The sequence below is a fragment of the Meira miltonrushii genome (assembly GCF_003144205.1).
Source record: "Meira miltonrushii strain MCA 3882 unplaced genomic scaffold FA14scaffold_1, whole genome shotgun sequence".
In the NCBI taxonomy this organism is placed as follows: domain Eukaryota; kingdom Fungi; phylum Basidiomycota; class Exobasidiomycetes; order Exobasidiales; family Brachybasidiaceae; genus Meira; species Meira miltonrushii.
Window position 1 is genome coordinate 584335 of NW_020289943.1, and position 25318 is coordinate 609652.

The window sequence follows — 25318 nt, forward strand, 5'->3', positions numbered from 1 at the left end:
ATGAAGTGCATCTTTCCTGACAGAGAGCATAAGACTGCCGAATGTAAAAGAGTTTGATCTGGTACTTTTCGCTCTCTACTGAACGTATGAAGCAGGTGAATGCAACTGTTGCACCGCATTTGTGTATAGGTTACGCTGTATGCTGTCGTGTAGAGTGCAGTCTCCCAGCAACATCCTCAGGTCACACTTCCGTCGGATTAGTCAAGGCCGCAGCGGCTTCTTATGCCCCGTCTCATGTGCTCCAATGATTATAATCAGTATCCTTACATACACGGTATATTGTATACATCTATGAGATTTGATTTCTAAGTTTGCTCTATCGTGTACTCTATTGAAATTTCACACCTTTTCTACAACATGCTTGCCGCTTTCATTATCTTCACTTCCTTGTTCTATGCTTGATTTTTCCGTTTGCTCAGAACCTGCTTCTTGGTCAGGGTCAGAGGGTGTGTGCTGAGTATATTCGATCAAGTGACTTGGAACACGCAAAACGGCCAAAGTGGTAGGAATCAAGCAAGCCATCCACAATGCGAACGAAAGAATGCATTGGTTCAGATTTGCCCAGTGAGTTGCACCTACTGCATAACTTAAACAGCTGCCAATAGATTCAAAAGTACGCAAAACGCCCACGATTCTTGGCATCGATCCATCTTGTACAGGATAAGTGCCTACTAGCCAATACAAGAATACCGTTTGAGATTCATATGCAAACTTCCAAAGAATGAAAACGGCAAATGCATTATTGAATCTACCTGTACTTCCCTCCCAACCCACAGCTTGGGGATTTCGGGTAAAGTGAACTTGCGTGATCGTTTGCCAGATCCATAAAGAGGTTGTCAGAATTGCAAAAAACAACCATGTAAATCTTGCCCTTTTAGCTTGATTGCCTAACGTCTTCGTATCGGTAAGAAAGCCAATAAAGACATCCCCGATAATATTGGCAACTGCTGTCAAAAGTGCAGCCAGAGACCTTGAACGGACGGAAAAATAGTGAGTGAGGTAATTTGAAAGATATGTTGTCCCCCAGATTCCGCTGATAAAGATTGGAATGAGAAGGACCATATGAGGTAATTTTAGCGTCTTGAAAATTTCACGCAATTCCTGTTTGAATGAAGTTTGTTTGCCTTTTAAATGTGGAATTGGGGTGCCGTCTGGTCTGCGAACTTTTTCGGTAGGACTGAGTAACAGAGCAAATGGTAGACCTAAACATTGAAGGCCAATCAATGCTAGATAGGTATTATAGGACACTTTTCCTGCTTGTGTTCCTTTGACATTTACTGCGAGTGAAATCGATCCTCCAATCAACGGAGCAAGGTTACGAATTCCCAGCCAAATTGCCACCATTCTTCCACGTTGATCTTCACTAGGATAGCCTACACCTATTGCTGCTTCGGAAGCCCAAAACATTGAGGCACCGATTCCACATAGAGCCGCACCGAATAAGACATACCATTCATTTCCGAATCGATTATTGCAATATAAGCTAGAAGCATAAGGTGTATAAAAGATCACACCTAGTACCAAGGTCCATTTGAGTCCAATTCTATTGCATAATCCACCTGCCAATGCACATCCGATAGACATGATACCGTATGTAAGTGAATTGGCAGCATTGACTAAATATGGCTTTTGTTGCCCACCAGCACCAAGGTTGTTCAAAGCGTTCCATATTCCCGGTTCAGCAAAGCTTACCAAGCCAACGATAATGATCTGGAATAGGACGGATCGGTAGAAGGTCTTTAATTTTGAGATCATCTTGGACCGTGTTGAGATAAATGATATCTGGAAGCAGGATAGAAAGTATTTGTTTGTTCCTTTATACAAAAAAGTAATTACTCAATCTTACTTTTCATGGTACCTTTTTCATCAGGTTGGGGGGATTACGTGCGTTAAAGGTCAATTGCGCAATCGCAAAAAAGACGCTAAACATAAGGAACAGGCTTATCATGCATAAAGACTCAAAAGCCGCTCACGTCCCTGCATGAATTGGGTGGATGGTAATTTGGTCATGCGTGCTTTGTTCGGGTTTGCTCCTCATTCTCAGCATCAACCTATCTTCCTTACTTTCATCATCAAAAATGTCCGTTGCTACTCAAGAACCAAGAAATAATCTTCCAATCGCTTCAATCGGTCTTCATTCATCAAATGACTTTAGAGCCGGTCAAGCAAGCTATCAAAGATCCTTGGAGATTCCAAATGGTAATGCAACGCAGCCAATCGTAGTCGATTTCCCACACATCCTAGAGCCACAAGCGCAAGGTGATCAATCATTGAGCTCATTCTTAGCTTCCGCAGAGAAGCTGTCAATTCAACCAAGCACGAATGCTATAAGCTCAAATGCACCATTGCAAGATCAATCTGAGCTACGTAAAATACTCACAGCTTCAGGAGGTGTAGTCCAATTCCGCAACACACCTCTACGCACAGCCAATGATTTTTCAGCTTTCATGCATACCCTAGCAAAAGGCACAGGCTGGCAACCACATGTTGACAGAGGATTGATGGTGCTTAGACGTCCTCATGCAGATAATGTAGCAACAGCCAATGAAGGACCTCCAACACAAGAAATTGGCTCGCATAACGAATATGGTCTATCATCTCATTATCCTTCCTACATCGCCTTCTTTTGCCTCTCAGCTCCCGAAAAGGGTGGACAAACGCCAATCGCATCGAGTTTGCGTTTGCATAACCGCTTCGATACGGAATTGAATGACTATTTACTAACGATTACCAAGCAAGGTATCGCTTTTGCCATTCATCATCCACGGGGAAACGTGGAGAATCACATTGGAGGAAACAGCGTATTCAATGAAAATGCATTCGGTCCTCAAGATAAAAATGTTCAAATTCAAAATTTATCAGAATCGGAAAAACGCTCAATCGTTGAAGAAAATGTCAAAGCATTGGCCCGTGAAGGAGGTTGGGATGAAAATGCATCAGAAGAAGATGAAAATGTACCGGTTTGGAAGCGAAAGGGATACTCAGGTCATTGGATGCCGGATGGTAGCTTCCTTGTCGTTCAACGAACGCCGGGCGTACGCAAACATCCAATCTTCAAAGTACCTTCTTACTTTACCAATGTTCATACTCGATTTGTCTATGCAGGGTTACATAAACCAGATGAGGAAAAACGCCAGGATGAACAAGAAGCATCCGCATGGCGAACCAATCTACTGGAATTTGTTGAAGCTCAACAGAAGAATCAAACACTCAAGCCTCCTGTTCAGCTGCCGCCATACCTCGTTGGCTCACATCCAAGGGAAGATGATTTCCCATTCTCAGAGCACTGGATTCGGGAAAATTTGCGTATTACTTCGGAAGAACAGGTCAATGTAGAATGGAGTGTGGGCGATGTCTTATTGATCGATAATCTTGCCGTTCAGCATGGCCGAAAGCCTTGGGAAGGGGACAGGCGACTACTAGCGAGCTTATGGGATTCACCATTCATTCAACAAGCTTCTCGAGTGTAATAGAAATGTGGTTGTATGCTATTCATGCGTCGTTACGCTCTTTAGCTTGCGTTTTCAACGCCTTCTTTCGATCTCGAGCACGTTGAGAAGACTTTCGCATTTTCTCTAAGTTCTTTTCGTATTTCCCAAGTTCTTCAGCTTGTTCTGGAGTTAGTGTACCTTCTTTCTTGTACGTACGAACCTGCTTTATTCTTTCTTTTTGTGCTACTCGCCATCGTCTTCTTGCGTTTCGATTGTTTTCTTTAATCTTTTTAAGCTTTTCCACCTGTTCTGAAGTGGCTGAATTGGTATCTACGAGTTTTTTGAGTTTACTATATGACTGTGCTCCCTGAATGCGATGACCTATCTTTGCTCTTCGTTTTCTTGAATCTTCTCGGTATTTAGCTTTCTTTTGATCAAAGTAAGCATCACGTTCTGGTTTGGACATTGTTTCTAACTTTTTTTGTTCTCTTGCTTTGAACTGTCGATACTTCATTTTTCCGATTGTTAAAGTCTCGACAGTTTTTCCTTTTGTTGTTGGAGAGTCATTGTTATGATCCAGCATACTCAAGGCTAAATGCGCTTCTTTGCTCAATTCAGGTGGCGGAGTCGATCGTACATCTGGGCGAGTCTGACCTATGTCGTATAAATGATCAAATTTATCCCAATCCAATTCCGAAAATTTTTTTGGACTTGGCTCAGACCATCCGTTTTCGCTCGTTTGACATGTCATAGATGGTAATCGAAGTATAATGCCTAGATAGAGCAATGAAGAGCTGATTCCTCTCATTTTTGACGGAGTGGTGGTCTACAAGATATATTACCGGATTCAAAATGTTCAGTGATTAAATGAGTATGAATGACACATAATCTGCCCCGGCGCCTTATTTTCCTTACGCCAAAGCTGGATTTTGCGTTTCTATTTCATGTCCTAGAGGCTCAGTTTTGTTATTGTTCTGGTTATTGCAGTTAAATGTGAAGCTCTTTAAGACCTTCTATCGTATGAATGAATCCGAATTGACTTATTACTTACGCTTAAAGCTGGTTCAAGTGAATTGATTGAGAAATTAAAGCTATCACGACTTTTACAACAATATACTTCATTTGACAACTTTGAGCACAAAATATTGTACATGTAAAACTTACGAGGCTGTTCCTTGCGTAAAAGATGGCAATGCATATACACAGGTTTAAAATCATGAAAATTGAAGATCAATTTGCATATCAGATTATAAACGTGAGAGAGGAAGCTTTTATGTCTTCTTGCTCCCTGCAGCCCTTTTTCGTTGAATAGCGCGAGCAGAAGCTTTTCTGCTCAATTCCTTAAGTCTGTTGAATTCGTTTTCTTGTGCTTGATTAGCCTGATTACTTTCCACTAGCCTTTTGAGTGTATGATACTTGTATTGCGTTGGAGTACGATATCCTGTCTTTTCCTTCATTATACGTTCACGATCTTGTCTCTTTTGTGTTATTCTTGCCTTGTAAGCGATAACTTCCGCTTCTGACATGTTTGCGAGTTTCATTTGCACCACATTTCTTGCTTTCATTCCTCGAATCCTATTGTATTCTTTCTCGGACACTATCTTTTTTGTGTATGGTCTTTTTTCTCGTTGAATGTCAGGCTTTTGTTCATTATCCTTGAGCAGAGGTTTTACCATCGCTTTTGAAGTTACGTGATCGCCAGTGAGTGGCGCAGACGGAACTCCATCATGATGAAATTCGTAAAGGTGATCGAATTTGTCCCAATCGAGATTTAAGAAATGCGATGGAGAGTCTTCTCCAGCTTTCATGTAACCAGGAAAAAGTAGAAAGAGCAACACATATATGACACCAGCTGTGATCATCATTGTGTCAAGTTGGCTGAATGTTCATAAGAGCTTTAAGTATGTGAGACAGCACTATCTCTGATTATGTATTCGCGGTTCTTGAGGAATGATTGCATATGATACACACAACGCAATGTCTTCTTTCGGGGCTAAGGAAACACAATGTAGCAAATCACGCAATAACAGTGAGATTGAAAAGTATCTACCCTTTTCTCGCCAAGCCCTCTCTTGCTTCTTTGGCCTTTTTTCTTCTTTCTCTCTCGGACGCTCGGTAATCATGCAAGAACTTCAAGTCTTCTTCCGAGGCTGCCCCTTTGGCTTGCAAGTTCCTGATTTGATTCAAGCGTTGCATTTTTCCACAAGAAAAACCGCCAAATCTCGCCCTTCCACGCAAATTAGATTGCTTCTTCCTACTCCTTTTATCAAGCTCGTACGCTTCTTTTTCTTGTGATGTGAATTTTGAGGTATAGTTTGCCTCCCATTTCGCATTCCATTGCTTTTTGCGCTCTTTATAAAACTTGTTTCTTACTGGATCTGACTTCACCTTTTCATTGAATCGTTGACGATATTCTTTCTGCTTCTCTTTACTTCTTGGATAAAAGCGTTTCTTACCGCCAGCCTTTCCATTATTGGCTGCTTCAGAAGGTTCCGTATGATTCTTTGAGTTTTTGATATGGTCTTCCTTTGGCAAACTTTCAGCTTCTTGTCCCCAGCTTGGATCGAACTTATTGATTTCTACAATGTCACTTAATCCTGACCACTCTCCTTCCGCTCTAGTTTGGTTCGATGTCAAGGAACTTGTAGGGACGGAATACACTGAAGCTTTGGTCATTACTAAGGCTATCGAAAGTACACATACTGAGCGTCTGAGCATTCTCAATTTAGGGTATAGATCGGAAGAAGGGTCGAGAACTATGAAAGCGGGTACATAATGCTTTCAGTATAACGTACACAACAGAGAGCTTGCCCCGACTGATTGTAATGCTGAACAGCTTCTTCAGAGGGGCGAAGGAAAAACAAAATCGAATCTAATCACCATGAACTGAATGAGAAGTCTTTTGTCTTTTGCTGTCATTCTCCAGTCTTAAAAGCGTCCTTCTCTCCGTACGTTTTCTATTTGAAAGTTTTGCAGCTTCTCGTAAACTCTGGAGCTCGGCTTCTTGTGCTGGTGAAGCTCTACCTTCTGTAACTAGGGTTCGGAGCTTGTCAAATTTTTCATTTTTCAGTGAAGTGTATCCTGTCCGTGCTTTCCTATTCGCAGTACGCTTTCTTGCTCGGACACGATCTCTTGCTAAATTCATTGCTTTCATCTGAGGGCATTGTTCTCCTAGACATCTTTGCTTTGCTAGGTATCTTTCTCTAGCCCGTGCTTGCGTTTGTTTTCGTCTTTCTGCTCGCAACCTAAACTTCTCGGGATTGTCCACTTTCAATTGCTTCCTTAACTCTTTCTCTCGTTCCCAACGAATTTGTCTCTCTGTTTTAGGTTTCCCTTCTTTCACGTTATGATGTAATTGATATTGGTATATTCGCCATTCCTTATCAGCCTCCATTGGTACTATATCTTCAATATCTGACCAATCAATCCTACTTGAGTCGGCGTCACGATCTACTGTATTCACCAAAGAGTATTGCAATCGAATCATTAATGAAGCATACAATAAAAAGAGAAACATTCTGCGAGGTAAAGGTGATGACATGTATAAACAAAAAGAGGTAGTTCAACTCTTATGCAATCAGTGTCAGGTTTGAAAAGAGCTACTTACGCCCCTTTTCGATACACTCGCCCCCGAAAACACAGCTTAATCCTTTTGACCTTTTTTAAAACTTTGCGTGTGACGAGGTGAAAGAGATTGTGCCGATGATGTTGTACGTTTATATTGCCTTTTCTTCGCCTCTCGATCTTTTCGCCTGAACTCGTTGAGCTTTGCCAAATCTGCCTCATTTGCTTTCCCATTCGCTTCCAGCTCTTTCAGATTATGCCATTCTAAAGATTTGAGTGAGCTAAAACCTCCATAAGTAGTTACCCTCTTTTTCTCGCGAAGTGCTTTATTGGCAATATATCTCTCCTTCTTTAAGTTTCGCCGTTGCTCTTCTGTCATTTTCGCATCTCTACGCTTCTGTGCCAGTCTGTACAGCTCAAGACGTCTCTTGTGTGCCGCTTCTTTCTTCACGGGATCAGCATCAAGTTTTGCAAAATAACGTTTTTTGGATTCTTTCGCTTTCATTCTTTGTTCCTCAGTCAATGGTACTTTCTCCTTTTTTTTCTTCCATCAGGGCTTTTGCTTGGGACTTGGGCGAGGGGCGGAGATGTAAGATGGCTATCTTCTTGAGTTGTTGAAATACCTTGATTGATCTCATCCATATTTATTATGTCACCGAGTTCGGACCAGTTCACATCCGCAATTGGGCTCAAGTCGTGTCGATTGTCTACCGGCTTGCATTGTGACCAATGTGCCGCCATGAAGCCTGCGATTGGATACAGTAGGTATGTTCTTTTTGAAAGTGTCATCCACATGATGGTCAGCCGTAAGAGTACAACATTAAGAAAGGTTCCTAAAAGATGTATATTATGCACAGCATTTATCTTACCATCAGAGCATCAGCGGTGAAGATCATTACATTGAGCATCAAATACGCAATTTACAGGGCAGTCTCTAGCTCAGAGGAGATATGCGAAGTACGTAAAATTTACACAATTTACTGAGGCCCCGAAGTTTGACCCTCCTCGTTGACCTCTGCAACGGATAAGGACTTCTTTTCCGATTGCTTTCTATGATATTGTTTTTTGCGTTTCTTACGATCTATTGCTCTAAATGTTCTAATCGATCTAAGTCTTTCGTAGTAGCAGTACCGGCATCTTGTTTGTTAACTATTTCGAACCGTTGAAACTCTCTTGAACTACTAAAACCGCCGTATCTTATTTCTTTATTCCTGAGTCGACTCTTTCGAGTATTGACTCTACCTCGAGCTCTGTGTGCTGCTTTTTTCTCCTCAGAAAGATTGTTTTTCCATTTTTTGTGAGAGGCCTTACTTCTCTCTTTCAAACCTTTTAACCGTTCAGGGTCCTCTTGTATTTTTGCTCGCCAACGTTGTTTGTAGACTTTTTGCATCTCAGGTGTCCTTGAAGCAGCGTTCTTGTTGTATGGTTTAGTATGCTTCTTTTGAGCGTCTCCATCATCCCACTCTGTTGCAGGTTGATTCAAATCAATCTCTAGCCTTTGAGGTTGTGCTTGCTTTTGGATGTTATTGGTGGTCTTCCCGAATACGCAAAAGTAAATAGACTAAGGAAGAGCCCAAAAGTAAATAATTTATAGAAAGGCAGACAGTAGATCATCTTACAAGGTATGCTATATGTTCGTATGGCAGGAAAGATGAATAATTATTTATGAATGTAGCACTATGGGTTTATGATTCATGATATGACAAAACACTACAACATGTGAAACCCGCACTTGCCCCGAATAACTCTTGTAGACCTCTGGCTATGCCTGTATACTATACAGCATCCACAAATGCATACGACACACAATTCGACCCGATTGCATTCGATATAGGAAATGCTTAGTCAATCATGAGCTTGCTCAAATGGTATGGCCGCCTTCGTGTCTGGGTTATCCGCTTGATCTAATCTCACCTTGCTATACTTGGCACGTCTCTTCCTTTTGACGTCTTCCAATCGTTCCAGCCCTTTTTTTGATGGCTGTACCTTTTCTCTCATTTGAGTTTCATTATGCCTTTCTTGATTCTGATGGGTATTGAAACCTTCACGATTGTGTTTTCGCTTAGCTGCGGCTTTTTTATGAAGCGAATTGATATGTTCGCGATAAGCCACTTTTTCTTCATCCGTTAGAGTCTCAAAGCGTCTAGCCATATACTCTCGATTTGCCTTGTTCTTTTTGGGATATAAAATCGCCCTACGTACAGGATCCATTTTCAACTTTTGTCTATATCTTTTTCTAGACAATCTTTTCTGATCTCTTTTACGAATAGCACGTTGTGCAATTTCCTCTTCGGTGAGAAATTTGCCGGATTTTTTGGTCTTTCTTGGCTGAGGAACTTGTACGTTTTCCCATGGAGAATCCATCGATTCTGGCGCAGGTTCATTAAGATCAAAAAGGGGAATGGACTTCATTTCCCCTTCTGATGGTTCAATTTGCAAAGCTGACTTTGACACACAGTTCGACTTCTTGACAAAGTAGAATAAGAAAGAGACGTACAGGCAACAACTTAAGCGCATTTTTTAGAAAGAAGTTGATGTTCACAAGGAGGACTTATGTGGAAGCTAGAATGTACTGCGGTCTACACATGGTCCTTCCTCCACAGAAAGATCCTTATCGCCTGAGGCTATGTCCGAAAAGCGAATGCTGTGCATCATTACGCACTCTTACCACATGCATGTTTATTTTTCTTGTGATCCTTGCTCATTGTTCGGACTTGGCGCATCTTGAACTTTCTTTGAGGACCTTGTCGAACGAAGCTTTCTTGCCCGTATACGATCGAAATCACGAAGGGAATGAAGAAACTCTAGATCATCTTGTGGAACTTCTTTCCCTTCTTTCTGCAAGGTTAAAATTCTATGTCTCTTCATTTCTTTCTTACTGCTCATTCCGTCAAAAAGCTGTTTGCGTTTAAAGTAAGCTGCAGTCTTTCGTTTTTGCGTTCTCGTAATGATTGCTTGCTTTTCTGCTTCGGTCTTATTATTGAATCTATTGGCTCTCCATATACGTTCACGCTTTCTGCGTCGCTCTAAATGAGCTTCTTTACGAGCCGAGTTTGCGTTCCTCTTATCGTAATAATCTCGTAGTACTCTTTTACGATTTGCTGGCGTCTTTCTGGTTGTATGTTCTTCCTCCGATTCTTCTGGTGCAGGCTGATTAAGATCGATCGAGAGACCTGCTCTCTTGGTTTCTTTTTTGGCCAAAGATGAGGTGTCATGTGTATCTGTACAATTTGACTGATTCAGGACGAAAGAAGTCCATAGTAGATAAAGAAAGGTCACCCGTCTAATGATCATCATCATTTGGTAGTAGAACGATCCATTAGTCCTGTGAAAATCTGAGGTGTATCCACCTCCAGCACTGCCACCGTGCTGCGAATTAGAGAAACCCCGAAATATGCAATACCGTCACAAGAAGATACACAAAGCTATACAGCGCAAATATGACCATTGAAAAGCGAAAGAGAGTTGGGCAGAGCTGGTGGTCAACAGATAGGAGCGGCTTATATGCACAGGGAAATTTGCTCATGCACCCGTTCCTTTGCCTTTGGCTTTCCTGTTGAGATAATTTCTACGGTTACGAATCGATTTCTTCTCCTTTCGTATTCTATCGGCCTCATCAAGCTTTTTCACATCTTCTTCGTTACCTAAACCAGCATTGACTTTCTCGCGCAAACGTTCAAGTTCAAATCTGTGCTTAAGTCCTGCTCCTCCGTACTTTTGCTTTTGCTTATAATATGTCTTAGATCTAGTCACTGCCTTCTTGGCTTTCAAAATTAACGCCTCTTCTGGACTAAGATTTGCCTCAGAGAGCTTTTTTTTCCACTCTTTAACTGTTGCTCGCTTTTTCACCAAATGTTCTTCATATCGAATAGGATCCTTTTTTAACTTCACCAAATATCTTTGTGATTTCGTCAATGCAGTCCCAGGAGGTTCTGTGGCCATATCATAATTTATATCTGTGTGCGTATGGTGTTGAAGTGATAAGGTAAGATCTGTATTGCGGGATCTTTGAGCATTTCCACTCGTTTCTCGATTGTTGTCTGTATCTCCTATCGATGTACCCGTCTGATTATCAAAAGTGCATAAATAGTCTTTAGTTGGCTTGCATGCGCACGATGTTAAGGACAGGGAAAGTATGATCCAAGTGACGTACATCTTTTCTTCTTTCTTCAGAGCGCAACGAGGGAGAGGTAAGGAGAGTTGTTATTGGATGTTCAATGAATTCAATATGCGAATCATTTTGCTCCTTTCGGGGCTTCAAAGCCTATATTGGACACATACACATGCAATAATGCTACTCAACAAAGCCATTATCAGCCGCGGAACTCGCCATGCTGCTTACTAGAAACACTGCGACTTTTTTCCTTCCATGCTTGCTTTCGTTTTCTATTTCGATCACCTTCACGTAATTTTTCAATGAATTCCAAATCATCTAAATTAGCCTTGCCTTCCTTTTCTGATTTCTTGATTCTATGTCTTTCCCTTTGAGCATGTGAACTGAAACCTGAGTATAGAGTATTCTTACGTCGAAAATAAGAAAGTGAAATTTGTTTCGCACGAGCTTGTTTTTGTTGATCGGTTTGAGTAGCTTTAATTCTTTCTCGATATTTCGTTTGCTGTTTTCGTTGTTTTGCTAGAAATTTAGCTTTGCGTAATGGATCGAGACTGAGCTTTTCCCTATACCTTTGTTGTAGAATTTTCTTTTTCTCGCGGACAGCAGCAGCAGCAGCGTTTTCTGAAGCTCCTGGATCTGCTGCGGGAGATAATGTCGCCGGATGATTATAGCCATCGACTTCTTCTCCTGTCTCAAGAGCAGGCTGGTTAAGATCAATGTCTAGACCGCGGGCTGGATGATTCGAACCTCTTAGATCATTTGTGCTTTCTTGCCACGATGAATGAGAGTCAGTTCCAGTCACCACTGATAGGGATACAAAGCAGACAAGTAACAGGGAAAGCAGGATCATTGTCGTTGTAAATCTGGTAAAAAGCAAGAAGCACTCAGACCGAGATTTCTGTTTAGCTGCACTGCATTCGTAACGCCCTACTTAATCCTTTAATGCGTTTGAATATACAACATGATTAACAATTGTTTATTTATGTAACGGAATCACTACTTAGGTGTGGAATTGTGCTTTTCAGCAGCGATGCTCTTAAGCTTTTTTCTCTTCGCATACCTTATCTGGACAGCTCTTTGCTTGCTTCTCACTTCCTCAAGCTTTGCTAATTCTTCAGGTGTGGCTTCTTTATTCTTTTCCCGTTCTCTTATTCGATTTAGCTCCACACTTTCGGGTCGAGTGAATCCTGTTTTCTGTTTGTAATTGACTCTGTATTTTGCTCTTGATTTTTTTCCCTGTTCATAACGTTGTTGAGCCACTTCAGGACTGAGGAGGTGGCTTTTCTCTTTCTCTCTTCTTCTGTAACGTGCATATATATTTCTCCGTAAACGACTGTACTTTTCCGGATCATTCTTCTTTAGTAACCAGAGTCTTCTAGCCTCTTGTTGACCTCTCTTGGTTTTAGCGTTTGTATGAAATCCATCATCATCTACTGCTTTCGATGAAGAGACTTGATGATGTTGCTCCGACTCTTTTCCTGATTCCGAGGTTTGGCGGTGGTAGGCATTCCATTCTGGATCTTTATCGATATCTACAAGATTGCCGAATCCGCTCCAATCAATCTCAAGATTTTGAGGAGACTCTGGTGGCGATTGAGAGCCACTTGCTGAGCCGCCTTTTGCACCACTGCATGTCTTGAGCGATAGTATTAGAATCAGAGCTATACTGATACTACGAATATTCATCGTGATAAACCGAGACATGATGACCTCCATGAAAGAGAAATGCATTGCACTGATTTCACACACAAAAAAATGGTTGACAATTGCCGGGGTTACATTTAGGGCGCGGCAAATTATGTCAAATGTTGTGTACACCAAGATTAAGCATGTTTGTTGTAAATTGCTTTGTATCTTTCAACTTTCTTGCGCTGTCGATGTAGCGAATGTCGAGTTCGATCCTTTTCTCGCATTTTGGAAAGTTCATCAATATCTTCCGGAGTTCCTTTTTCGCTTTCAATAAGGGTTTTCAATTTATGTATTTTACTGCTTCTATAAGTTGAAAAACCAGTTCGTTCTTTATGTCTTTGCATTTTCTTTGCTGTATTCTCACGTTTCTTTTGACGATACGCTTGAACTTCTTCGTTTGTTCCATTTAAAATTCTTGCTTCTCTTTCACGTTTTCGATCATAATGATTTTGTTGAATTCGTTTGAACTTTTCAGGTTCAGTCTTTTGCAAAAGCCATTTCGCTTTTGCACGTTGTAGGCCAACCTCGGTTCTGGCATTAGACTTGAAAGTTTCATCAACAATCACTGGTGGATTACGTGGCCTGCCTCTCTTTTTCTTAGGCTTTTGTTCGTTTTTATTAAACAGTTCATGATCATTGCCCACTTTTTGACGATATTCTTGCCACTCGGAATCTTTATCAATTGGCATTAGATCACCAAAATCTGACCAATTTACACCTTGTTGTTCATGATTCTGTGTGGGAGTAGAAAAGCGCTGATCACTTCTCTTCGGCGAATTGCCGCTTTTTGCATGTGAGCAAGCGAGGAAGAGTAAAAAGAGAATACCTCTCATCTTGCTGTTTAAACAGGATCGTATGATGACAACTTTGTTGATCGAGTTGTAAAAAGTCAAGCTGGATGAATCGAATTTGCATCATTAACTCGCGATCCTCGGGGCTTTTTCAGAGTAAGTTTCAAAGAACAAAATTTGCGTAACCGAACAGGAAAATGACATCTTGATTCAATCTCAAAAGGAATAATATTTGGTAAGCATATCTCAACGAGCAATAACAAGTGGGGGTGGGGGTAAAGGAAATAAAGTAAAAGTTCATAATGTAGCAAACAAAGTAGTGACACGAGCAGAGAAGGCGAAAAAATAAATGGGAGGGGGAGGGGAAGAGCAAGATATGAGAAAGCATGCAAATGTAGCAAATATTCCTTTGTTGTTGTTGTAAATAGAGTGGGTATACCTAATAAGATGATAATTGAGTAGTATGCAGTGCATCGTCGCTCCCATTCAAGCCAATACATTCCAACGACTTCGAAGACCTTCCATCCATCTTCCATACAATAGATCAGCGATCGGACTTCGATGGGCATTGTTCGCCTGTTCTTCACGTTCTTCTTCTTCACGTTTGGAGCGCCAATCCGGTGATAATTTTTGACGGAAAGTCATCGAGAGATTATCACGGGCTTGATCATTATCGTTCATGCTTAGCAAAAGATCAACAATGGTAGAGTAAGCCAATTTTGGATTAGCTTTACTGAGATCATCAAATCCTTTTGAAATCATCTCGAGTGCTTCGATCGAAGAAGCTTCAAGATCGTCATCTTTTGCTCGATCCAAAGCAGGTAAGATCACATCTCTCACCATCGCCCTTCCTGCTTGACCACTGTCTTGGAATGTGTCAACTCTGCTGTCCTCCGTTATACCTCGACGCATAGGGGCGCTATGCTTGAGCTTGTGAGATTCGTTGAATAAATTCTCATGGCCATCTTCACTCTGTACACCCAAGCCAATCGCTTCAGCAGGTTGTTTGGAGATCGAGCCAATAAAATCTTTACTGATACGCGCAGAACCGTTTTGATCAAATCGTTTCACGGGTCTAATGGTATCCATTCCATTTGCTACATCACCCGCTTTGAGAATCGTACCATTGATATCATGTCTCGCATTCCAGCTACTTCTACGTGTGCCTTTTTTGCGTTCACTTCCGTTTGCCAATTTGATAGAAGATTGAGAAGGAGGAGGTGCAAGTGAAGCCGGTTTGCCACCCAACGTATTTTGAAGGTTGCGAACATGTACCGATCCATTCGGTTCACGACTTCCGCTCGCGGAAGTAGCAGCAGTTGTACTACTTTCAGCATCCACACTTGACGACAAAACATCAGAAGAAGAACCGTGTGAAGATTCACCATCATCATTTGACTCGTATGGGCTCTGATTAGTAGCGGCCAGATCTGAATTATGCCTGCTCTCCATTGCACCCATCAATTCACCCGCAGGTCTAGCTTCAAGACGAACTGTACCATATCCTTCACGTTCTTCACCATCTTTTGGAGGTCCTCTGCCCTTCGATTGCCAAGCAGCATTCAAATCAATCTCTTCATCATCACTGTCCTCTTCGTCATCAATCCCGGCTCCCTGTAGTCCAAGAGCAACAGACATACGTGATCTTGTTGTATCGAATTGCCAATCGCTCATCATTGTTCCGTTCATCGTCGTATTTGTCAAATCGGTAGCCTGTTTCAAATGATCACGAACGATTGCGCCTCCTCTTTCTGCTCCTCGCGAGCGCCATTCAGTATGACGTTCGATCAATTCCGTCAGTGTGGACGTCTTGCGAGCGTATTTGATGAACCGATGGCCAAGTAGTTCACGTGTGGTAGGTCTGTGCTTTGGGTCTTTGATCAAACAAAGATCGACGAAATCCTTGAATGCTGTTGAGAAGTTGCCTTCTAGGGTTGGTGCTTTGGCTTTAGGGATCAAGAATAACACACGCATAGGATGATATTCTGCCAATGGAGGTTCACCCTTTGCCATCTCAATCGCAGTGATACCCAAAGACCAAAGATCGGCCTTGAAATCGTAACCTGCCTGTCTGATCACTTCAGGTGCCATCCAAAACGGTGTTCCAACAAATGTGTTCCGCCTAGATTTGTTATTGGACAATTGTGCAGCAACACCAAAATCAGCAAGCTTTACCCTTCCCGAAGCTGATAAGAGAACGTTGGCCGCTTTGATATCACGATGAATCTTGCCTTCTGAATGTAGGTAATCGAGACCCATCAATAATTCACGACAAATGATTGCAATGTGACTTTCCGAGAATGGACCTGCTTTCAATAAATCCAAGCAAGATCCTCCGGCCAAGTATTCCATAATGATCCAAAGCTTATATCCTTTGACAAAGCTGCCATAGTACCTTGTCACAAAGTCACTGTCACATTGCGCTAAATGGGCGATCTCCATTTGAATTTCGCTAATATCATCATCGGAATCCTCCAAATCAATCTGTTTGATAGCGACGATTTGTTTTGTCTCTTTGTGCATGGCCCTATACACCGTTCCGAAACTTCCTGTCCCCAGCTTTTCCAAGAGTACATATTGATCTGCCAGCCTTTGTCCATTGGCGATCGGTTGTGGTGGTGGTGCCATAGGTCTAGCAGACTGAGCCAGAGAAACTGGCCGTGATGATGAAGGTCCTACGGGTGAATTTTGATTGGAAATTGTACGTGATGATTGTGGAGAACTGGCAGCTTCTGTGAAACTTTGTGAACCGGAAGAAGAAGATGTTGATGGGATTCGATCGATTGGTGATTGATTGGAATTACTTCTGCTACGTGAATTTGCCGGTAAACCTGAAGAGCTTCTTCTGGGTGATAGAAGTGGTGATCGTGTCGGTAAAGCTATGTTTGGCATTTTGTTTGGTTGATTGAGATGATATGGATGTGAATGATGATAGTAGTATGATATACCCCACTTGCAGATGTTGAAGCCCCTTTCCTTCTCAAAGTCGAATGTGATCAAGCAAGAAGTGTAGATGTTTGTGGATGCAGAGTAAAAAGGAGATAAAACAGGGGAATGACGGTAGATAACAAAAGAGGAAGAGGGATCGTCTTTGCACACACTAAATGCTAATGACTTCCAAGACTTGTTAAGAGTCGGGGATGTGTGTGTGTGTTTGTTGACTTGATAGAAATTCTAAGCCTGCATCAGCACATTAGCCCTCTTTTGACAAAAAAGATGTTCAGGGGCCTCCTTTTTTATTTTTCGTGCATGAGCAGTAACTCTACGCGTCTTAAAAATCGCGGCGCCGACTTTTTATATTTTATTGATGTTCTCTTTGTTCCTACGATCGAGCTGTGGAGAGAAAATAAAGGGTTTCCAAGAAGATAACTTGAGCTCTATAAAGCTCTTCCTATAAAGATTCAAGTATTGTTTTCTGATTCAAAAAAGCATCTCGCAATTTGATTTTATTGATTTTATAAATAATGACAAAGGATAATCTTTACACAAATCTGTATAAATGTATGCAAGTGTTGGTCTCAGAATTATTGAAAGTGTTGTACAGGTGGAGTGCTTGCTTGCATTATGTAGACGCGCTAGAAGTGAGTGCCCCTATTTCTTTTTAATTCGATCTCACCGGACTCCCAATAATACAGGAAGGAAGGCCTTGCGCTGCGCTACGCTTGTGCCCGCATCATTTCATTTTCCTCCTTCAAATCGGAGCCCATTGCTTTTTCGTGACATTTATGAAATGAGTTCCTGTCAAAGAAGAGCTTATCCGAATGAGATGGTTGCGGAGAACGGATTGTCCTCTGAATGAATTTGCTTATTATATACTCCGCAACTTGAAGAAATCTTGGAATTAGACTTATTCAACTTAGTCTCACAATCTAATGCTCTAGAACAAGCCCCCCTTTTCCTTTTTGTGAATCAAACGCGGATACCGTGTTAAGTTCACGTGGATGAGGGTTGCTAATCTTGTGGATCTCAATTGCAATTGAAATTAAGGTTTTTAGCTCTTACCCCGAGGGGACGGATGTGTTGTGTGTGATAAATGCCTGTGCGCTTGTGTTGTGTGACGCCTTTGTGCCTCTGTGTGTGTGTGCGTGCGTGCGTGTGTGCCTGCCTAAGTGCTAATTCCCAATTTGAAACGGAGCAACACTCAAAGAGTAAGACGCCTATCATTCACCCCATTCATTCACCACCAACAAAGATGGAAGAGAGAGATCCAATACAAACAGGCCAAGATCCTCAAAGTTCCATCTCACAAGAAGAAAAAGATGCAAACGATAGTGGGTCATCCTCTTTGCCAAATCTGGAAGGTGAAGTACGTGCATTAACAGCATGGGTACAAGCTGTCGATCGTGCAAGAGGAGCGGATAGTTTCTTGAGTAGGACAGTGGACAATCCGGATGATTTATCTGATGGTGTTGCCTTCTTTGAGATTTTGTCAACTATCGATTCAACTTACTTTAGGAATCCACATGGAGGTGAAGTGAAGGATAATTGGATCTTGAAAACGGCAACACTCAAGAGGCTGTTCAAGCTTGTCACGCAGTATTACATTGAAGTCTTACAGCAATCACCAAGCGCATTAGACGTTCCAGACTTGGACGCTTTGGCAAGAGATGGATCCAAACAAGATCTTTATAAGCTTGGAAGCCTGGTGATCGGAATAGCAGTCAGGAGTGATCAGGCAAACGAACATATCGCGGCCATTCAATCTTTACCGCTTGAAGATCAACAGCAGCTCATGTACACGATTGAACAAGTTATGGGAGCATTGCAACCGATAGAGAGTGCTGAAGGTGAAGATAACAACAATGCAGAGCAAAGTATCAGCCAGAATCTCCTCTCTGAAGAACAGAACGATCAGAGCGGAGCGGGTAGCGGCGAATTGAAAAGTGAAACATCAAAAGACAACTCAGCCGAAATGGAGCGAGTTTATGCTGCCCTCCTAGATGAGAATCGCATCTTGAAAAATTCACTGGAAGATGCACAAGCTGAAAAGGAAGAAACAGCAAAGGAGCACACCAGATTTCGTGAAGAAGTTGAACGTGATCGGAATGTACAAGCTGATGTTCTGATGCGACAAGAAATCGAACGTTTGAAAGCCAGTCTACGAAGAAGTGAAGATAATTTGGCAGAAGCAGAAAGCGAGGTGGAGCGACTGAATGCGTCAGTGCTGGATCTGACAAAGAAATCTGAAGAGCTTCAACGCAAGACGGAAGAGAATGCAAAGATGAAAGATGAATTGGAAGAATTGCGACATGCATCCGACAAATTGCAAAGGACGGAAAATGCGATGGAAAAATTCAAGAAAAAGCTTGAAGAGGCATCAGAAGTGAAAAGGCAATTGAAAACGTTGGAAGCACAAAATGCAGAATTGGTGGATAGGAATGCAGCGGTGGAAGATGAATATAAACGGGTTGCACATTTCAAACCATTGATGGATTCGTACAAGGAACAAATTGCAGCGCTGGAAACAAAGGCTTCTAATCTTCAGAGAGATCTCAATTCTGCTCGATATGATGGTGAACAAGTCTCCGTCAAGCTTCGTGCGACAGAGGAAGCACGTACAAAGGAAAAGGAAGAATTGGACCTGTATCAAGAACGTATACAGGAACTCGAATTGGGCGGCTCAGTGGCCAAACAAAGAGCCAGTACAGGAGGCGTGAATGGATCGGATGGTATGATGTCGAGTACTGATGTAGGAAGCGATGAAGATGTTGATGAGAATTTAGAGGATGCCATGAGTGGAACAACGATGGCAGGCTTGAAGATTCAAGTACGTAAATTGGCACGAGAGCTCAAAGTGGCACAAGCAAACAAAGCAGATGCAAGTAGACTACTCGTCGTTGAGAATCTATTGCAAGATGCCAACAAGATGAAAGAGCGTTACGAACGTGATTACCTCAAGGAGTACCAGAAGAACATGAAGATACAGAAACAGATGGAGGCAATTCAGGAAGGCAAGTCTGATCTTGGCGATGGGGCAGAAGCGAACCTAGCGCTTCGAATGCGCCTGAACGAGACGGTGGAGGAGCTAGACAAGACGAAGAAAGCTTTGGGCGATTTGGAAGTGGAGCATGAACAGACTAGGAAGGAATTGACGATTGCTAAATCTGATCTCACTCTGGTCGGCAAGGATAAGTTGGAGATGATCGAAGAGGTTCGTGCAGAGGTGAATGTTGAGAAGGCTGAATTGGAAAGAACGATGAAGCAACTTCAAGAAGAAAAAGCTTCGAAGGAAGAACAGATTCGAATGCAACTTTCGCAGATCAATACACTCTTGATGGAAAAGGTTGATTTGCAAAATGATAGTATCGAACAGCGTGATGGTGCACTTCAACGTGAATTAGAGATGGGCGATTTGCGTTCGAAAGCACAAGGACAAGCCGATAAAGAATTGGCGGCAAAGAGTGAAGCACAAATCAGAACATTACAAGAGAAATTACAAAAAGCAAGAACGTTTATCCGTCAACAAGACAAGATGATCAAAGACGCTGCCAATGCAAAGGCTAAAGGACAAATTGCACCAGAAGAATTGGTTAAACGTGCTAGATTGTTGGAACAAGAAAACAAAGTTTTGAGATTAGAGCAAAGACTGATAAGTTCAATTTATTACGATCAAAAGCAAAAAGAAATTCGTAATGCTATCAATGCATCTGGTGCTCTTTCTAATTCCGGCAGATCACAAACCAAAGCTGGAATTGATATCAACGGTTTGAAGCCCAGAAGTTGGCTTATGCAGCAGCGCACTCAACTGGCCGGAGGGATCAACCTAGCAAGACGATGAACAACCGATGTCAATTTGTGCTTCGAGAAGATTTAGAGATATACCACTTATTCAGATACCATATATACCTGCTTAATTTTCGTGTCACAGAAGTCAATGTATTGTATGACAGCACACACCAATAGAGAGAGATTTTGATTTAGGAATCACATTTGAAATGGTGCAAATTTATACAGCGGTTGGCAATTCTCTGCAGCCAGTTTAGAGTTTTCCGTATGCAAGCTCAGCTGAGGAGACGTTGACCTCTCCGGGTGAGGCTTCGACCTGTGGCAAGGAGGGAAGAGAATTTGAGGATATTAGCAGTAGTTCACACTCAGATTTATATTTGTATACTCACGTCAAGGCTCTTGATCTTCAAGTCATCAGCGATGAGAACGTAACGGGCAGCACGGATACCCAAGCCATGTGCAGAAGCATCGACGGTAGCATCAATACCTTTTGAGAATTGCAAGTCAACATCAGTAGCAAAATGAACTTCATCTTTTGCGCCAAGGGAAGTTCTCCAAGCAGATTGAACGAAAGGATCGTTTGCAGCAATGATCCAAACGTCATAACCTTTATCAGCGAACTTTTTGGCATCTTTCACGAAACCTGGAGCATGATTTCCATGACAAGTTGGAGTGAAACTGCCCGGTACGGCAACGATGACAACCTTTTTGCCTTTGAATGCTTCATGAGTTTGAACTTTGCGTGGAGGTCCAGCACATGCTTTTGGATCGTCCAATGCTGGAGTGTATGGCACTTCAGCGAATGTAGCTTGAGGGATTTCTTTTCCTACGAATGAGCTCATGATTGGGATTGTTGATTGAGAGTGGAAGTAGTGGTGGTTGGATGGATAGAAAGTCAACCTGCTGACACGGTTAAGTGAAGCAAAGAGAAACTTCTAACTTCTTAACGCATGGGCCAGCACGAACTCATTTAAAGAGTGCAACAGTGCTGAAGTGCTCTTTATGTCTTATTCGGTTTTAAGCATTCCGGATTTTGTGTGGCAGCAGTTAAAGTACGCCCTGCGCTGCGCTGCAATTACGCCAACGGTTTAATTGCGTCAATCAAGTGCAAATCCAAATGCCGATGCCTGTCTTGTAGTGCTCGGGCATAGAACGGGGCTTTGCAAGCATCTTTAACCAGTGGAATAGGTGCAAACAATCGATCACCCTTTATGAGTGCCACTTTTTTGAGCAGCACGTTGTTTTCTCCTTGCTAACTTTTGTCCTTCCCTATAATCGTGCAAGATCTTAAGATCCTCTTCATTGGCTTTACCTTCTTCATGTAACTTTTTTATCTCATTCAATCGTTGCATCATTGGACAAGAATATCCACCGTATTTCTCTTTACGTTTCATGTAATATCTACGATTGGCCTGACTTTCAAGTAATTTAAAAGCCTTTTTTTCGCTTCCTGTGATTCTTGCTCGTCTTCTCGCTTTATATGCCCGATTCCATTCAGCTTTCTTCTTTTTATAGATATCTTTTCGCACCGGATCCGAATTTAAAGCATCGTTGAATCTTTGACGTCTAAGCTTCCGTGATTGTTGCTTTTCTGGTGTTGAAAGACGAATCTTTTTCCGTTTAGCTTTCTCTTGTCCACCTTCATTATTTTGCGATGTGTTGGCATCTCCTCTATAACCACTCTGAACCTCACCTTGCCAGGTTGGATCGAATTGATTGATTTCCAAGATATCACTTAGCCCTGACCAACTTCCTTGACTTTTATCATCAGGCGAGTGAGCACCATCTGTCCGAGTACAAAAGATGAGAGAGACGATGGCTGTGATGCCGATAATATACCCTTGTAGAACGGAAATCATTTTGGTTGTGATCAAGTCAGTTTTTCTTTTGTGCTAAATGAACTGTAAATTCCGCTCTCTTAGGGAAATGTGCGCCCCGAACGTCTGCAAAAGAGTAAAAATGACAAAGGCAAAGCTGTGCCATGCAACAGTCACGGCATCCTTTCTTCCGCCTTATCAAATCCTCTGAAAGGATAAAAATCCACAAAATAGAACGTGTCGCTTTATCTGATTTCGATAAGCTTGATCAATTGTGCCCCTTTTGGGCTGCACGTTCTTTTCTCCTACGCAATTTTGCATCATGTTGATATTCATGTAAAAATTTTAAATCAGCTTCATTGGCTGTTCCTTCTGCTTTCATTCTTCTTATCTTGGCTAATCGCTGTTGTTTTGAGGAAGAGTATCCACCGCATCTGGTGCGGTGTGATTCATTGTATCGTGCTTTGGCCTGCTTTTTGCGCACAATGAAAGCTTCTTTCTCGCTTTCTGTCATCTTTGATGTACGATTTGCTTTCCACTTTCGATTGAATTCATTCATTCTATCTCTGTGTTTTTGCTGTGCTATCGGATCCGTTTCACGATTCTCTTTTAAGGTTTGACGATATACTCTTTGTTTCTCTCTGTCTTCAGGTGTTTTTCGACTTTTCCTCTTCATAGATTTCTTTCGGCCGTCCTCCATAGTTCCTTGGTTAGCGCTTCCGACTTGAGCATTTTCACCTCCTTTGTGAGCACTTTGAGTCTCATCGTACCAGCTTGGATCGAAACTACTTATTTCCAAAAGATCATACAGTCCTGACCAATTTTCTTGATCTTCGTTGTGAGAGTTTCTCTCTCCCGCTGGGAAGCAGTAGACAGAGATCTGAGCAAACAAATTGATGGCTGTGATGCAGAAAAGACTTTTCCAAGAGACCATGCTCATCTTATTTTTGAGTGCATCAGAAAAAAATAAAGTTTTGTAAATGACGTAGAGAGCACTTTTATATTGACAACGTCGATTACGCCCCAGATGCAAGCTGTGTTCGCCGGTATTCCTTTGTCACCGCAAGAAGTGACGCATAGAGCAAATGCAAATTATCTTGCGTCTCTTTCACGTAGTGAACGCAATAAACATATCTGTTTGTATTCAACGACAATCTCATGCTGTGTAAGGCAGAAGTCGACGAACGCAGAGACTCGTGTATACTTACTGGTATAAAATCATTTCGAAATGGAACATTGCTAGCATTGAGATACTGCTTTCACTATTACTCTTTTCTAAGGTATTACATCAGAGCGATAAGGTTAGTCAATCTTTTGACTATTTTGTTTGCGAGCAGCGTGTTGGCTCCTCCTTTTTAATTTTTGTTCCTCTTCATAATCTCGTAGGTGCCTTAAATCTTCTTCATTAGCTGTTCCTTGCGCTTTCGATCTTCTTATCTCATTCAATCGCTGATTCCTTGGACAAGAAAACCCACCTTTTCAAATGCCTCCTTTTTGGGCAGCTCGTGATTTCCTCTTTCTCTGCTTTTGTTCCTCTTGATATTCGTGTAAGAACTTCAAATCGGCCTCATTGGCTGTTCCTTCAGCTTTCATCTTTCTTATCATATTTAAACGCTGTTGTTTTGGGGAAGAGAACCCCCCACATCTTTCATTATACAATTTTTCCCATTGCTTTTTTGTCCGCTTCTTGCGCATGAAAAGGGCTTCTTTCTCGATTTCGGTCATTTTTGAAATCTTCTTAGCTTTCCACTTTCGATTTGCTTTATTCTTCTTTTCCCTGTAAACCTGCTGTGCTACGGGATCCTTCTCAAAGATACTCTTTAACTTTTCTCGGTACAATTTTCGCTTCGCCCTATGTTCGGGTGTATTTCGGCTTCTTCTTTGTTTAGGTTTCTTACCATTGACTTTAGTGGCATGCGTAATGCTCTCACCGATTTGGACATCTCTTCCTTCTTTGTTGTGACCACTTTGAGCCTCGTTATGCCATTCTGAATCGAAATCATTTATCTCCAAAATATCACTCAAGCCTGACCAACTTCCTTGTTGCTTATTATCGTTAGAGTATACCTCACTTGTTGGAATGCAGTAGACTAAGAATTGATTTGATGGGAAAATGGAGATGATACTCAAAAGACCCTTCCACAAGATCATATGCATCTTAAAGATGATAGTATTAGACAAAGTCAGGAAATTGCCGAGAAGGTAAAGCCCACTTCACGATGGCAAGTGCGCCCTGAATGAAAGCTGCAGTCCAAAGAACCCTATTACCCCCTATTTATATCTGCAAAGGGATCATAAAGCGAATGCAAAGGAACGCAAATGATGTTTTCTCACTTTCAAATAGTACAATTAGCCGCAATATTTGTGTACCCACAAAAACCTCTTATTGCGTAATGCAAGATTTTAATGCACGCAAATACTCGTATATACTGTTTTGCTCGTCGGCCTTGACGATACGATATTGACTCTTTGAAACAAGGTCGGGACATTGTTTTGAGGAGGAAAATTTGGTCAATCTTTTTGTTGCCTTTGTTTATGAGCAGCATAGTTTTTTCTCTTTGCCAAATTGTGATCTTGCAGATATTTCAGATCATCTTCAGTAGCTGTACCCTCTCCCTTTTTTATTCGTATATCATGTAATCGCTTCATTTTTAAAGAAGAAAATCCACCGTATTTCTCTTTACTTGAGATTCTGTAATGCGACCTAGTCTGTTTTTTATGTAAAAGGTATATTTCTCTTTCGTTATCTGTCATCTTAGACATTTTATTCGCTTCCCGCTTTCTTTCTTGAACCATTCTCATTTCGTTGAACTTCACTCGTTTTAAAGGATTCGTTTTCAAGGAATCTTTGAATTTTTGACTGTAGATTCTTTGCTTTTCTCTAGCTTCCGGTGTACTGCGACTTTTTCTCTTTCTAGGTTTACTTTTGTTCTCTTCATTAGCTTGCAGGCTAGCATTCATGGCTTGGGTGTCTGTGACTTGTTGTTTACCGCTTTGAACTTCGTCTTGCCAACTAGGATCGAAATGGTTCATCTCCAGAATATCACTTAAGTCCGACCAACTTCCTTCTTTTTCATTATTAGAAGAGTGTATCTCACCTGTCGGAAAGCAGTGAACTGAAATCAGATCGAGCAAAATAATTACTGTGAAGCTAAATAGGCTATTCCGAGTAAGCATGGACATCAT

At 41.7% G+C, this 25318-nt stretch overlaps 13 protein-coding genes across 13 annotated transcripts; 2 read left to right on the plus strand and 11 right to left on the minus strand.

Annotated features, from left to right (window-relative positions):
- Positions 1 to 339: 339 nt before the first annotated feature.
- On the minus strand, positions 340 to 1755 carry FA14DRAFT_183129 (MFS general substrate transporter; the record flags this gene model as incomplete). The annotated part of the gene is made up of 2 exons (XM_025501286.1): positions 340 to 422; positions 477 to 1755. 2 exons carry the CDS (start codon positions 1753 to 1755, stop codon positions 340 to 342), a joined length of 1362 nt encoding a protein of 453 aa, XP_025356985.1.
- Positions 1756 to 2071: 316 nt separating this feature from the next.
- Positions 2072 to 3704, plus strand: FA14DRAFT_159100 (Clavaminate synthase-like protein). Its single transcript, XM_025498053.1, has one exon. The coding sequence runs from the start codon at positions 2079 to 2081 to the stop codon at positions 3468 to 3470; it is 1392 nt and encodes a 463-aa protein (XP_025356986.1). The 5' UTR covers positions 2072 to 2078; the 3' UTR covers positions 3471 to 3704.
- FA14DRAFT_175990 (uncharacterized protein) lies at positions 3493 to 4239 on the minus strand (the record flags this gene model as incomplete). Its single annotated transcript, XM_025500631.1, has 1 exon — positions 3493 to 4239. One exon carries the CDS (start codon positions 4237 to 4239, stop codon positions 3493 to 3495), a length of 747 nt encoding a protein of 248 aa, XP_025356987.1.
- A 463-nt stretch (positions 4240 to 4702) lies between these two features.
- Positions 4703 to 7500, minus strand: FA14DRAFT_152112 (uncharacterized protein; the record flags this gene model as incomplete). The annotated part of the gene is made up of 5 exons (XM_025497508.1): positions 4703 to 5309; positions 5482 to 6187; positions 6312 to 6884; positions 7039 to 7080; positions 7146 to 7500. The coding sequence occupies 5 exons, from the start codon at positions 7498 to 7500 to the stop codon at positions 4703 to 4705; spliced, it is 2283 nt and encodes a 760-aa protein (XP_025356988.1).
- A 576-nt stretch (positions 7501 to 8076) lies between these two features.
- FA14DRAFT_175995 (uncharacterized protein) lies at positions 8077 to 12795 on the minus strand (the record flags this gene model as incomplete). The annotated part of the gene is made up of 7 exons (XM_025500632.1): positions 8077 to 8508; positions 8910 to 9364; positions 9710 to 10183; positions 10526 to 10951; positions 11338 to 11877; positions 11912 to 11972; positions 12202 to 12795. 7 exons carry the CDS (start codon positions 12793 to 12795, stop codon positions 8077 to 8079), a joined length of 2982 nt encoding a protein of 993 aa, XP_025356989.1.
- A 137-nt stretch (positions 12796 to 12932) lies between these two features.
- Positions 12933 to 13631, minus strand: FA14DRAFT_175996 (uncharacterized protein; the record flags this gene model as incomplete). The annotated part of the gene is made up of 1 exon (XM_025500633.1): positions 12933 to 13631. The coding sequence occupies one exon, from the start codon at positions 13629 to 13631 to the stop codon at positions 12933 to 12935; it is 699 nt and encodes a 232-aa protein (XP_025356990.1).
- Positions 13632 to 13819: 188 nt separating this feature from the next.
- On the minus strand, positions 13820 to 16481 carry FA14DRAFT_128913 (Pkinase-domain-containing protein; the record flags this gene model as incomplete). Its single annotated transcript, XM_025496880.1, has 2 exons — positions 13820 to 16264; positions 16313 to 16481. 2 exons carry the CDS (start codon positions 16479 to 16481, stop codon positions 14076 to 14078), a joined length of 2358 nt encoding a protein of 785 aa, XP_025356991.1. The 3' UTR covers positions 13820 to 14075.
- Positions 16482 to 17759: 1278 nt separating this feature from the next.
- Positions 17760 to 20511, plus strand: FA14DRAFT_159102 (uncharacterized protein). Its single transcript, XM_025498054.1, has one exon. The coding sequence runs from the start codon at positions 17782 to 17784 to the stop codon at positions 20365 to 20367; it is 2586 nt and encodes an 861-aa protein (XP_025356992.1). The 5' UTR covers positions 17760 to 17781; the 3' UTR covers positions 20368 to 20511.
- On the minus strand, positions 20502 to 21267 carry FA14DRAFT_186876 (Redoxin). The gene is made up of 2 exons (XM_025501546.1): positions 20705 to 21267; positions 20502 to 20631 (listed from the first exon to the last, which is right to left on the minus strand). Exons 1-2 carry the CDS (start codon positions 21155 to 21157, stop codon positions 20569 to 20571), a joined length of 516 nt encoding a protein of 171 aa, XP_025356993.1. The 5' UTR covers positions 21158 to 21267; the 3' UTR covers positions 20502 to 20568.
- Positions 21268 to 21517: 250 nt separating this feature from the next.
- Positions 21518 to 22174, minus strand: FA14DRAFT_186877 (uncharacterized protein; the record flags this gene model as incomplete). The annotated part of the gene is made up of 1 exon (XM_025501547.1): positions 21518 to 22174. The coding sequence occupies one exon, from the start codon at positions 22172 to 22174 to the stop codon at positions 21518 to 21520; it is 657 nt and encodes a 218-aa protein (XP_025356994.1).
- Positions 22175 to 22400: 226 nt separating this feature from the next.
- FA14DRAFT_152121 (uncharacterized protein) lies at positions 22401 to 23072 on the minus strand (the record flags this gene model as incomplete). The annotated part of the gene is made up of 1 exon (XM_025497509.1): positions 22401 to 23072. The coding sequence occupies one exon, from the start codon at positions 23070 to 23072 to the stop codon at positions 22401 to 22403; it is 672 nt and encodes a 223-aa protein (XP_025356995.1).
- Positions 23073 to 23611: 539 nt separating this feature from the next.
- Positions 23612 to 24289, minus strand: FA14DRAFT_152122 (uncharacterized protein; the record flags this gene model as incomplete). Its single annotated transcript, XM_025497510.1, has 1 exon — positions 23612 to 24289. The coding sequence occupies one exon, from the start codon at positions 24287 to 24289 to the stop codon at positions 23612 to 23614; it is 678 nt and encodes a 225-aa protein (XP_025356996.1).
- Positions 24290 to 24643: 354 nt separating this feature from the next.
- Positions 24644 to 25315, minus strand: FA14DRAFT_169653 (uncharacterized protein; the record flags this gene model as incomplete). The annotated part of the gene is made up of 1 exon (XM_025500222.1): positions 24644 to 25315. The coding sequence occupies one exon, from the start codon at positions 25313 to 25315 to the stop codon at positions 24644 to 24646; it is 672 nt and encodes a 223-aa protein (XP_025356997.1).
- Positions 25316 to 25318: the final 3 nt, after the last annotated feature.

What these genes read in the sequence shown, in the direction of transcription:
- FA14DRAFT_159102 (XM_025498054.1), top strand. Translation starts at nt 17,782, where the DNA reads ATGGAAGAGAGAGATCCAATACAAACAGGCCAAGATCCTCAAAGTTCC.
- FA14DRAFT_186876 (XM_025501546.1), bottom strand. Translation starts at nt 21,157, where the DNA reads ATGAGCTCATTCGTAGGAAAAGAAATCCCTCAAGCTACATTCGCTGAA. An exon ending in TGAAGATCAAGAGCCTTGAC is followed by an intron (nt 20,632 to 20,704) that starts GTGAGTATACAA and finishes TCCTTGCCACAG; the next exon opens with GTCGAAGCCTCACCCGGAGA.
- FA14DRAFT_159100 (XM_025498053.1), top strand. Translation starts at nt 2,079, where the DNA reads ATGTCCGTTGCTACTCAAGAACCAAGAAATAATCTTCCAATCGCTTCA.